The following is a 13,640-nucleotide window of genomic DNA, read 5'->3' on the forward strand; positions in this document are numbered from 1 at the left end:
ATATTCATTGGAAGGACTGATGCTGAAGCTGAAGCCCCAACACTTTGGCCATGTGATGTGAAGAACTGACTCATTAGAAAAGATTCTGATGCTGGGAAGGACTGAAGGTGGGAGGAGATGATAGAGGATGAGATGGTTGGATGGCATCACCGTCAGTGGACATGAGTTTGAACAAGCTCCGGGAGATGGTGAAGGACGGGAAAGCCTGGTGTGCTGCAGTCCATGGGGTCACGAAGAGTTGGACATGACTTAGTGACTGAACTGAACTGCGATGGTTTAGACCTCTTATTTAATCAATTAAGGCAATTTCTGTGTGTCTGTTATACATACTATTTATATACAGACATATATTTATAATTATATAATAATCACATATAATTAAACACATTTCTACTACACACACATATTCTTCCATGAGTGCCCATCATTTTATAAAATGAAGAATATTTTTGACAATAATGGTAATAGAATAAGGAAGTCTAGAATGTTAAAATAAAAGATGCTTCTTTAAATGGAATCTTTTTGCTCAATGGAAAAATATCACATTGTTCTTGTTATTTTTACTTTACCTCATTTAAGGAAAAACTCAGTAATAATCAGACAGGCTTTCAGAAATAACTAGTCTAGCCTGTCCATGTTCCTTTTAAAATTCAATGTTTGGGTGTAAGCCCAATGGCCTAGGTATCGTCTGGCCTCCATGGGCTTCCCCTCCAATGTGGATGTCTGTGATTTCTCTCCCTCAGATGCCTGATCTGTAAGTGTAGGCACATGGAGCTGGAAAGGAGGGTGAGCAGGCCTGAGCTCCTGAACCAGGGCTGGTGTGGGGGTCAATGGTTTCAGCGTGGTTATTAGACTGGCCTTTCCCATCATGCTATGGTTTGAGACCTGGCCAAGGGAAGCTCTGTGGCTGCCAGAGAGAAAAGATAAAACCCGGCAGATGGAAGGGGAAAGAAGTGAGGCGGTGCAGAGACAGGAATGTTCAATGCGATTCTGAACTGAGGCATGCCTTGGCAGGAATTCTGTCTTGACACCTGCCTTTGGAGGATCAGAGTCCTACTCTGGCCTGGATGGAAGAAGAGGGGCGGGCTCCTGTGACGAGGAGCACAGGGGGAACCGGGCGGAGAAGCAGACCTGGCTGACAAGGGAAGTGGAAAGATCACGGGTGCGGAAAAGGATAGAAGAAGGCAGGGGAATGGATCAAGAGAGGCACACAGGCTGGGAGGGGCCGGGAGGGACAGGTGGTGAGGTCTAAGCGAGGTCCGTGGAAGGAAGGGTTCTCCAAGGCTCGGGCAATGGACCATGAGGAGTGAAGGCACATCCCAGTGAAGCACAAAGGGAATTCACTGTTGTTCTTGCTGAAAGGAGACTGAGCCAAGGTCGGGAAGGCACAGGAGGCATGGGTGTCAGGCCCAAACCACCCTTGGCGAATGCGTTCCTGCCTTCAGGAAGGGTATGGAGGCACAGATTGTGTCCACTGGGGCTGGGCGAGAATGTTTCAAAGGGAATCAGAGAAAAGTTAGCAAAGCAGGTGAAGAAAGAAGAAACTAAGGCCCCTGTGTTGTAAGCTCGATGTTTCTTCTCATCTCAGTGGGTGAAACCAAAGTCCCTAAAATGCCCCCGTGATCTGGTCCCTCAGGACCCCTCTGACCTCCACCACGAACACTCTCCCTCGTGTTTACTCCACGCCAGCCACATTGGCCTTCTGGTATACCCGGCACAGCCCTACCTCAGGGCCTCTGCACACACTGTCCTCTCTACATGCAACACTCTTCTCCAGATAGCCACTTGCTTTTTCTCGCTTCCTTTTTTTTCCCCACAGAAGCTCCCATCTTGTACCGTATCAGCTAACTTACTTTGGTTTGTTTACTGTTCATTGCACTCGTCTCTCCACTGCAAGGCAAGCACCACAAGGGCAGAAATTTGGTCTATTTTGTTCACTGCTGCTCCCTAATCACAAAATTACCACTGGACCCCAGTGGGCTCACAAAAGACGTTTGTTGAATGAATCCGTGAACGAATGAAAGGGCCAATTTGGTCATCCACTGGAATGCATTGGCGATAGAAGGGCATGCATAAGAGGACAAACAGGTGGCGGAAGAGGGGAAAGGAGGAGAAGGAGCGGGAAGGAGGGGGAGTAGGGAGAGGTGAGGTGTAGCAGAGAGGTGAGGGAAATGTTTACGATATCTTTTATTTGGAGGGATTTTTTCTAATGATGTTTTCAGTGAGAGGGGTTCCATCTAACCAATGTTTAATAAAGCCACCTTTAGTAAAGGCAGAAAATGTTATCAGCTATTGTCATGTAAGGAGTGATCTTGAGGTCAGTATTCACTGACCTTCTAACCCAGAGTGAGACACTGGCCACTTTTTAACATATGAGAGAAGAGTCGAGGAGATTGAGCTACTTGGACAAATGAATTTTCTTGGAATTTTGGACATTAGTGCACACACAGACACACAAACCTTGTCTTGTTACCTAAAGGCCTAATCTGGATGATGATAATCTGATTCAGAATGATGAAAATCTCAGTCTCTTGCTCTAAAAGTAGCTATAAAATTAGTTCGTTATTCATATACTTTGTACCACCACCATTTTACAGAAGATTTGCCCTGTGTCAAGGGCTGTAGTAAGTGCTTTCCATGTTGTATTTCATTTACTTTTCATGACCTGTTGAGTAATACTATAATTATCACATTACTATAAGAAACTAGAGATGAAAAAGAGCAATTATTTCGCCCACAATTATACAGCTAGTGCATGGCAGAACTAGGATGTGATCACAGAGTGACTCTAGGGTAGGGACGGGTAAACCTTTACTGAAAAGGGCCAGATGGAAGATACATTAGGCTTCGTAGGCATAAGTTCCTTTGTCATTGCTACTCAGTAGTGCCCAACAAGAACAGCCATAGGTAATATGTAAATGAATGGGTGTGGCTGTGTTCCAATAAAACTTTATTTACAAAAATAGGTGGTGGACATATTTTGTCTACACGTTGTCATGTGCTGACTGTGTTGAGAGTCTACACTCTTGACCCCTGAGCTGTAATACCTGGGAAAGCATGGAAGGAGGGTAAAGAGATGGCTGAGCATTTTCAATAGTCAGCTCTAGCAGCCCAACATGCCGCCAGTCTGCGGGGATTGGCCGAGACCATGAGGTGAACTCACCAGGGACAGATGGTGGCAAGCAGGCACTTACATTTCAACGATGCCCTCTGGCAAGTTGGCGGGAATCTCTGTCAGGCCCTTCCCTCGACAGTCCACGATGTTATTACTGCAAGTGCAGGCTGAAGGGCAGGAGATGGAGTTGGCATTGCAGGTTGGAGGCTCCGAGTGGGGGCCTGTGGGGTCAGAACACAGTGGTCAACTCATGTCAGTGTGAGGAGCTCCCTGGGCTTCTGTGATCCTTAACCAGCTTCCCAAGAAGGCAGCTACCTCATCAACTACCTGAAAAATGATCGCCAGCTGACATCACCCCTCATCTGGGAGTCACAGGAGCTACTGGCTAAATATTCAGCCAGGAGGAGAGAGCCTGACCTTGACCTATTTCTGGATTCTTCCACCTGCTCTGTCACCTGATCATGCCAGCTTTTCAGTCGCAGAGCTGCTCTCAGAGTCAACTGCACATGGAAATACACCACTGGCATGCAAAGGACACACCCTGGGACTGCTTTTCCAGGGGTCCAAAGTCTGAACGACACCCCGAGGTTTCAATCTTTTATCTGGGGCTTGGCTACTGAGTTTAGATACACCTTCATTCCTTTCTCAAGTAGTTGAAAGGCACTCTCAAACCCAAGTGGGAGGAGAAAAGGCGACAGAATTTCCCCATTTGGGGGCACTAATGACTGAATGTCAATACAGCCATCAACAGCAACATTCAAGGCCTGTTCAAATAGCTTTTCTGTCCAGAGATCATGCAAATAAAACTTATCTCATGAGAGAAAAAGGTGAACAAGTTACTACACATTTTGGGGCCTTCATTTTGCTCGAGGTAAGAACCCATGTGAATGTAATGCAAAGTGGTTAAAAAAAAAAAGAAAAGAAAGTGGTATGGAAGGTGCTTATGTTTTAATAGAAAGCTGATGCGGAGTTCCCTGGTGATCCAGTGGTTAAGACTCTGTGCTTCCAATGCAAGACCGGGGAACTAAGATCCCACATGCGGTGAGGTGTGGCCAAAAAATTTCAAAAAAAAAGAAAGAAAGAAAGCCAAGTGAAAATAACATACACACTGGTAAACTAACTCAAGATTCAGAGAGTCATAAGAATCTTAATCAGTTTCTCTGGTGGTCACATCAAATCACTAACAGAAGTAAATTCCAATTTAAAAGATGGTATATGTTTTCATATTATGATTGTTTCTTCAAAGTGAAGTAAGACTCTCAAACCTGTGGTTAGTTTTTCAAATGTGGACAGGATGGTCCAAAAGGTAAACTCAACCCAATGGCCTCCTCAGGACCTTAAACCACACCCAGGGTCCACCCAACAGGAACAATTTCATTGTCTTTCGAGGTCCCCCTCTCAGAGCAAAGGGTCATTGGCTGCGAGCAGATTCAGACCAACTCTGCAAATATCCTCACTCTTCAGACACGGACCGTCTGGTCAGGGGCTCTTGGCCAAAGATAAAACGTGAAACATGGAAAATGCCTGTAGAGAAAGATGACTGTGGTTTGGCCCCTGTTCACTGCAGAAGCTGAGGCTGGGAAGCCAGAGCAAGTCTAGCTACAGAGGTTGAATCAGAGGACTGACCGGGCCCGGGGCCAGTCCTTGCTTGGACACTGAGTGAGCCTTAAAGTGGAAGGCCCCCTGCTGCATTCAACAGTCCCTATACCTGGGGGTGGTCCTTCTTTAAGACTCAAATCGATGCCTGTGGCTTACTTAGGAACAGTTGGTTTGCTAGAAAGGGCTAACTCAGTGACCAAAACTTCTAACTTCCCTTTGCTTCACTTTCACACACACACACACACACACACACACACACACACACACACAATTTCAAAACATCCTCTTAGATGGAACATTCAAGAAAATATTCTTGTGTAGGGCACAAGGACTTCAAACTCTCCAGCATCACACTAGTGGATCTAACGGAGACCATGGAAAATGCCAGTGAGGTGACAATTTACATTAAAATCCCCAAGTGAAGCATTCTCTTAGAGAGTGAGGTGGTGCTGGCTTTGTTCCAAACTGGTAAAGTCTTTACACTTCTGAGAAAATGACAAACCCAGAGGGCTGGCCTGTAAGAAACTCAGGTCAGGAATGAGATTATTGTGGCCAAAAGTGTGGGCTCTGGAGTCCCACGGGCTCAGTTTGAACCTTGATTCTATACTATTATCCTTAAGTCCTCCTGTCTCAGTTTTCCCCATCTTTAAAATGGGGGAAAACAACAAACCTTACTTCATAGCATGGCTTTGCTGTGAAGGTTAATGCACGTGAGGCATTTAGCAGAGTTCGTGGAGCACAGTTAGGGCTCAGTCGTGTTACTTGTTATTGTTATTAACAATGGGTCTGGCTCGGCCACAAATTGTCTGCAGGATGTTGGGCAAGTCATAGTACCCACCCTGAACTTTTCTGCTGCCATCTCAGTGAACAAGAAGCTTCGACTGCACCACTGACACCCTTCTGAGTCTAAAGGTCAACCACCATTCTTCAGACAAATGGAAGCAGGAGGACGAAGAGCCTGACAGCCCCTCTCCTCCGCTCCCTCCCTTCACAGGTGGTGAAGAAGAGCTATCATAGGTAGGGCTCTCGCCCCCTCATCCACATCCTCCCAGGGAGGCTCAGAGCGGGAAGGCTTCGGATGTCAGGGCTGCCCAGCAGAGAAAGCTGCCATGCCCGGCTCTCCACATCAAGGGGCTCGGGCGCCTGGCCAGCCAGGGAGACGTCGTGCCACACCCTGCCCCTTCCTGGAGGGCAAGTGTCAAGGGCTGCGTGGAGCGCCCTGAGCCTGAGCAGTTGCCTTTCCATCCACTGAGGCACAGGGTCTCCGACGGCCGTGCCTCTTTTGATCTGTCAAACTGTGACATAGACGGGCTGTGTCAGAAAAGAATGGAAGAAGGACATCACGTTCTGGTACTCCTATGGGCAACAGGAGGTTCTGAAATGGAGTTTCTTCAAAGGGACCCCTTCTGACTTTTAGGCTGAAATGAATTCTGTTTAAGCCAGATCCAGACTGCAGCCTTGAGTCCCTCTGAAAACAAGCTGGGTGTTTCATGGAGTGGCTCTGATTCGGAAGAAAGGGTGTGCTGCATTGAAAGGGATGTTGTCAAGGCAAAAAAGCCTTTGAAAAGATTCCTTAACCAGGTCAGTAACAACACCCTTAATTACACAGAGGGAAACACTGGTAATTATAGCCTCTGTCAGCATCCCGGGCTGGCAGCTCCCCAGCCAGGTATTTACACGTGGTGAGGGTGCTCCCCTCTTGTAACAAAACATGGTCTAAGCCAGGCTTGAGAGATGAGTTCACTTTCCCTGGAAACACTTCCCCTGAGTCAGTGCTGGAGGGGACCAAGCCCACTTCCCTTTGGACCTCTGAATCCTGTGCTGGCAGGAGTCCCTGCCTTATGCCTTGCGTCCCTGGACAGACTGATGTGAAACTCTACAAGGGAAGCAACCTTTTCCACCTTCTTCACTATTACATCTTCAGTGCCCAGGACAGGGCCCAGTGCAAGTCAGTAAACACACCTTAGGTGAGGGAGAGGATGAATCCATGAATGGAATTGGCCCAGAAGCCTTAGAGAGGTGGAGCCTGAATGTCATCAAGCTCTGGAAGGACCCTAGGGGCAGGCTCCCTGAGTTCTAAGTGCCCTGGGCTCTTGTCCATAGGATCAGTCCCAGAGTGGGGAGACAAGCGGCTCTGGGAAAACAGGACTCTCAGGCTGACGCGCAGGTCGTTTTAACCACAGTGAAGGCCGCTGGTCTGATCTCCTGCGGCCCCATCTGGGCCGAGCCCCCACGCGCGGATCAGCAGGGACATCCAGGCCCTGCACCAACTCTGTCTGCAAAGCCACCCCTCCCAGCCTTTCCTGTCCACACACATGGAGGCCGAAGAGGGTGGTGCAGGGGATGGTCAATTTCCAAGGGGCACGAAGCGCGGAAGCACCTACCTTTCTACCCAGCGAATTCTAGGACTACCGGCTAGGAAGCAGAGCAGAATGGGAACAGAGTTTTAACACTGGGATAGAAGGAGTGTGTACAGATCCTCAGTGGGAGGGTCTCTCTAGGTATGCGCCTGCTCCATGCACACGTGTTCCCATCGCATGATGTGTTCTCTGGGGACCCGTGAGTCCTCACGGTCCTCGAGCGAGCCTGCTGATGGGTACCACCCACTTCCCTCCCTGGCACAGCAAAGGCCTTAAATCAGAGCATAGCGATGGATGAGCGGGTAGACCTTCTGCCACCTACTCCCTAAGACATCCTCTCATAAACTTAGCAGCGCACGTGGACTTGCTCTTCCTTCCTTCATTTGAAAGTGAGAGCCCGGGCTCCTCTGCTCTTGGACCTCTTTCAGGCCCAGTGTGAACACGCTACTGCCCTGGGGTGGAAGGATGTGCTCATCAGAGCAGGGAGACGGGCATGCGGCCCAGGTGCCTGTCTCTGGGGTACCGTCTCACCTTTCCTCAATCACTACCAAAGCTCGAGAATTTCAATAAGGAGTCAGAGCTACCTTTGAGGTACCCCCAAGGAGGGAGCTGAGATGTCCAGCCTTCAGAGATTTCCTAAGACTCCTGGCCTGTGGTTCAGTGTCTGGAGGGAGGGGAGGGCAGGGCAGGGCTCGGGGGGAACAGACACGCTGGCCCTTCCTGGTCTTACTGGTCATCAAGGGAGCTACTTCCCAGCCCTGGGAGCCCTCAGCGAGACAGAGGGCAGGAATGCGTTCCCGGCTAGAATTCTCACAGGGTGAGAGCCTGTGGGTGCCCGCATGGACACTGCACAGATTCTCCTCCCTCTACTGACTGCAAGCTGCCCTCCAGTTCTACAAGAGAAGAAAAATGGAGACGCGACCAGGGCAGTGAGCAGCACTGACTCCTGCTCAGTGCTCACCTCATCTCAGTTCTCCTTGTTGGCAAATGAAGGTGATCATCATCCTAAAAGCCCAGATGAGTGGGGCTGAAGTCACTGAACTTCAGATCCAGAGAGGGCCATGGAGACGGGGGAAAACAGAAGTCTGGAGAGAGGAGCATGCTTGCCCGTGGACACAGCTGCGACGTTCTCAAGAGAGTAGCTAATGTCGGCAGGGTGTTACCTATGCATTAAGTGCTTTGTTTGTGTCGTCTCACGTGATCCTCATAAAACCCCTGATGCAGGGACTTTAGTGGTGGTCCGGTGGTTAAGAGTCCACGCTGCCAGTGCAGGGGACTTGGGTTCTATCCTCGGTCAGGGAACTAAGATTCCACATGCTGCACAGTGTGGCCAAAAGATTAAAAAAATTAATCTAAAAACAAAAAATACCCTGACATAGATCCATTATGTTTATTCCCATAATAGAAGGGCTCTTCTTCCATCTCCTCTGCCAAGAAGACACTCACCATGCTTTTCTATTGCCCTGAAACAGAAAACGTCAAAGTCTTGAAATCTTGGGCGGCAGAAGAGGAGGCTCAGGGGCAAGACTCCGACTGGGTCAGCCACACTGGAGACTGCTCGACATGCTTGTGTTAGAGTCGGGTTTCTTTCTGTCTTTAAAAAGAACTTCACCCAGTAGAATGAATATAGTTGGAAAATCCAAAGGCCTGGTGAGTGTGTAGAAATAAATTAATTCCAGTATTCAAATTAAGCATCCCTGTTGCCCTCTGGCCTTTCAAAAGCCAACAACAGACTGAATGACAATGGGACTCAAGCAATTATGATGAGAATATAAATGAATGTGATTTAAATACCAGAGGCATGATCATTTGGGGAATGACTAAATAAACCTAATAATCTCATTCCTGCAATGTCCAATTATGGTGTTTTAATTAAAACCTCCTAAGGAGATGGGCAGCTAGTCATGGCTTTCCTTAATTATCTTTATACTTAGTAACTAGTCTCAAATTTTTTAAAAAAAGGAAGTAGAAGGAGAAAGTTTCTTGTTTCCAAGGAGACACACCTATTTCATTTTAATAATAACTGAGGAAGAGTTTGTTGAGAGGCTCTTAGGAACCAGCAGTGCTCGAGGTGATGGGGCACCTGGAAAATGTTTAAGACATGGCCCCTTATTACTAGAGACAGGCTCAATCTTCATGAAGAGATATCTCACATTCAAAGACACAGAAACAGGTCCAAAGATGCTCAGAGGATGGTGGGAAGGGTTAGCTAGGGAGTTTTGGGTCCACATACGCACACTATTATATTCAAAATGGATAACCAGCACGGAGCTACTGTATAGCACAGCGGACTCTGCTCAGTGTTAAGCGGAAGCCTGGATGGGAGGGGACTTTGGGAGAGAATGGACACGTGTATGTCCCGCCGACTTGCTCGGCTGTGCACCTGAAGCTGTCACGTTGTTAACTGGTCATACTCCAATATAAAATAAAAAGTTTAAAAAAGATGTTCAGAGGAAAGAGATAATTAATTCAAGAGGTCAGATATTTAGCTAATACCCTTGATCATATTAAGGCACCAGGAAATTGACACAAGGAAGAGAAAACCTAGAGTTTAAACTCCAAAATAAGCCCTTTACATAAGGATGGGAAACAAAATTCAGCAACTTCCAACTCACATGAGCCTAAGCATGGCCAAAGCAGAACCTTTTCTCCAATCTGTCGTGTGAACTCATAAAATCCAGTCAGGAGCTCGTCTAGTCTTATGGCCCTAAGCTCTCTCTAAAAACAAGGGAAATTAACAGAGAAATCCTTTCATTAAGAGAGAAAGGAGACCACGCAGTCCCATTGTCTATCATAGAAAATCATTAGTAATAAATAAAATAGTCTCCCACCCTTGTGAAAAAGTCCCATTTGTCTCCCCAGGGGAGGAAACTAAATGCCTTTGATTGAAGGGGACCATTGACAGAGGAGATGAATTTTATCAAGTGTGCAGCTAGCAAATTTCTGGGTTAACTGGCATCATAAGAAGCCTGTGGCCAGGGCTTCCGGGGAGAAGAGGCTGGGCTCCAGACAGCCAGGTTTAATTCAGAGGGAGCTATCAGGGACTCGGGCAGGCAGGGCCCTCGCAGGCTGAAAGAGAGAAAGCTCATTTCCATCTCTGGAGTCCTGTGTCAGGGGAGGTTTTTGATGCCACATAGGGGCGCAGGGAGGGTTCTCTTAGGCTGCCTGGGGAGGGACCACTGGTGATGAATACTCAAAGGGACAGCCTAATTGCTGCCCTAGGCCGTCTCTCTCCAGAGAGGATGACTTCTTTCTTTTAAAGAAATGGTCACGCCCCTCCTTTCTTGACTGAAGCCCGTCTCTTGCAGGTTATGGGAGGAACAGCTTGGGTGAGGCAGAACCCTGGTGGTTTTGCAGCTTTAAACAGCTGCCATCAGGTCGTCCCAGACTGCCTCCCTCAGATACCTTGCTGGGCTCTGCCATGGGGCAGGCCTGCCCCCTCAGAGGTGAGCTTCACTTCATGGGGCTCGAGTTACGGTGCAGGTACAGGAGAACAGCCCATCTTTTTGACCTCCTGCATGTACATAGGCTGAGCCTTGCTCCACACCACTTCCCCCAGCACCCCCCTTTTTTTTTTACAGTCTCACCAACTACCTTGAATCATTATTAAAGATATAATACTTTTCAGAGGGCTGCTCCTCCTGAGCCCCACTAATGAGATGCTTCATTCAATCATGATGTTCAACTCACCAGTTCTCCTTGCCATTGTATATAACTGACTTTTCAGAAAGTAACCCAGCACAACATCCTGTTTTTAATTCTTCAGAACCTGGGATAAACATCTAAAAAATCCCCCATGCACAGGGGCTCCAATGTGTCACGCCCCTAAATTTATACTATGAGTGAGAAGGTAGAGTACAATAGCATAGTCATGTCTGGAGTTTGTGGATTAAATTTTCATGTCCTTGAAAGACATTTGGCTTTGTATCAAGAAGCTACAGGGACCATCACAGCAATAAACAAGATTGCTATAAACAGGGGATATGATAAAGGTAACAGTCACCTATGTAACTATTAACCCACCTGTGAGTCCATCCTAAAGGAGATCAGTCCTGAATATTCATTGGAAGGACTGATGCTGAAGCTGAAGCTCCAAAACTTTAGATACCTGATGTGAAGAACTGACTCCTTGGAAAAAATCCTGATGCTGGGAAATATTGAAGGCAGGAGGAGAAGGGGACGACAGAGGAGGAGAGGGTTGGATGGCATCTCCGACTCGATCGACATGAGTTTGAGCAAGCTGCTGGAGTTGGTGATGGACAGGGAAGCTTGGTGTCCTGCAGTCCATGGGTCGCAAAGAGTTGGACACGACTGAGCGACTGGACTGAACTGAGATCCAGCCTTTTCAGAGGAGGGAGACTTGGGGAAGCAGCACCCTCAGGACCCAGGAGGATCAGCCTTCCCACCCTGGGTTTTGGGTCCTGACTGCTGCTGGGTAAGCAGTGTCTCGGCACTTCTCTGATGGGAAGGTGCTTTTGTGATGAAGTGTATTCGTCTTGGTGTGCAGCTTTAAACTTGGCACCTACCTATAATGATGTGTTTTACCGTTTTCCCTAATTAGTTTTTCTCACTAGCTCTTGGATTACTCCTGCACTCTATAATTATTTCTTTCACTGGCACTTATGCCGATATTGTACCCTTTGCCTAATAATTACTGTAATTACAGTCACTATCTTTGAGTTTGGTGCCTGTGTGATAAACGGTTTTATTATGTGTTTGATGGAAAGTGATTTCTAAGTGGGTGTCTATAGGAAATTGTTGAGGTACTGCTCAGAGACATGTTAAAATGTTTTTGGATAATAAAGAATTTGATGAAGCTGTTACATGCCAGGGGAAAGCAGCAGAGTGTGAAGTTAAATTCAAGGAAAATTCCCACCTATGGCAAATGCAGCCTAAGAGCTGAGGAGGACCAGTCTGTACTCCTGGCCACACGCGGTCCCCTGACATGTAGTCGGCTTCTGTACTGAGAAAGCTCCTTTTTCCTTATTTCTGCTCAATGTTACGTGGCAGCCTGGATGGAGGCAGGGGACTAGGGGAGAATGGAAATAGGAATATGTATGACTGAGTCCCTTCACCATTCACCTGAAACTATCACAACATTGCTAATTGGCTATACCCCAATACAAAATGTTTTTGGTGTTAAAAAAATTAAAAATTTTAAAAAAGTTCCTTTTTCTACACATCAGCACTCCAAGATAAGCCTTTAGAAGCCACTGGACCCAATTGCAGGACTGAGCTCCTGAATTTCAGGAATGCCTCTTTGGGGATCTCTCCAACTGAATTCTCTTGTTTTTGAAGCAATCAAGAAATTAGCTCTACCCTTGCCACTGGAAAAGGGAAGACTTGATGGGATCAGAGAATGTCAATGAAAGTAAAAACAAACAAGCAAATAACGTTTAGGACCCAGGGCAAAGGTAACCTCCTCTGAGAAGCGCTTCCCAGGTCACTCAGTTGCCTCGCATCCTGGGGGCCTAGGCTGCCTTCAGTTACGTCCTAGCACAGCTCTGTTTTCTGTCCTATAACACTTCAATGAGCCACAGATCAAACTCTCGTGTTTGCTCGGCACATTCTGTGGGCCCACTGAACTCTAATAATTAAGCTCCACTCATTAGCTCTTACCAAGTGCTGCGCATCTAAGTGCTTCATATGCATTATTTCATTGGACCCTCCCACCCGTCCCTTGAGTTATAGACGACGATTATTTCCATTTGGCAGACATGCAGCAACTTACCAAAGTCACACACCACTAAGGGACAGAGCTGAGATTTCCAAGCAAGCAGATTTGGAAATAGCCTCCATTAGCCTGGCTCTCAATTTCTAGGAGCAAATGGGCTTAGGAATGCGTTTGGCCAATGTTAAAGGACCTAGCGAATGTTAGCTTCTTAGGATCGATGGACTCTGAGGCTTAACAGAAAGGGATCCATGAGTTCCTTCAGTAAGAGTTTCTTTTCTGGCACACCTGGAGGCACACTAGAGTGTTCCACACCAAGCTCTGGGCTGGGCACGCGTTCACGGCTAAGGTGAGCTCACAGGTGGGCAAGCGGCGGGACAGGAGGGGAGGGGAGCCATGCCATCTCACCTGGGCACACGTACTCCTTCTTCTGCACGTCTGCCACGCTGAAGCCCCTCAGGTGCACAGGGGCCATGCAGAGAGTGAACTGGCCGACGGTCCGCCGCTGCCGCAGCCAGTCCGAGAGCCAGGCCAGGTGGCAGTCACAGTACAGGTGGTTGGAGTGCAGGCGCCTGGGAGTGGGGGAGAGGGGAGAGGCTGTCACCGCAGGAAGTGGGGAGGCTGCCACTGGCAGAACGCAGTGCCGCCTCCATGCTCCTTTGCCCAGCATGACCATCCTCGGGGTCCCAGGGGGGAGCTGCCCTCTGCACTGTGAACTGCCACAGGATCCTCAACCCTCCTATTGCTAACCCACAAATGACAGTCATCTTCCGTGCCAGCCACATCCCATGGTGACCTTCAGGGTTCTGGGCAATTCCCATTTCTTCATAGTAATTCCGCCCTTCCCATTTCCACCGGGGAAAGCCTCAGCATACAGGAGAGGGAGGGCGGCGCT

The 13,640-nt window shown here is 48.0% G+C and overlaps 1 protein-coding gene across 2 annotated transcripts in view; it reads right to left on the minus strand.

Moving 5' to 3' along the window:
- The window catches only part of SLIT3 (slit guidance ligand 3), a 722,678-nt gene that overhangs the window by 150,744 nt on the left and 558,294 nt on the right, over positions 1-13,640 (minus strand). For both annotated transcript variants that reach the window (XM_068990416.1, XM_068990417.1), the window contains exons 8-9: positions 13,154-13,317; positions 3,195-3,336 (exon numbers count right to left, since the gene is read on the minus strand). In XM_068990416.1, coding sequence (XP_068846517.1) covers positions 3,195-3,336; positions 13,154-13,317 — 306 coding nt within the window. The remainder of the gene's footprint in view (positions 1-3,194; positions 3,337-13,153; positions 13,318-13,640) is intronic.

Source organism: Capricornis sumatraensis, chromosome 18 (assembly GCF_032405125.1).
Source record: "Capricornis sumatraensis isolate serow.1 chromosome 18, serow.2, whole genome shotgun sequence".
Taxonomy (NCBI): domain Eukaryota; kingdom Metazoa; phylum Chordata; class Mammalia; order Artiodactyla; family Bovidae; genus Capricornis; species Capricornis sumatraensis.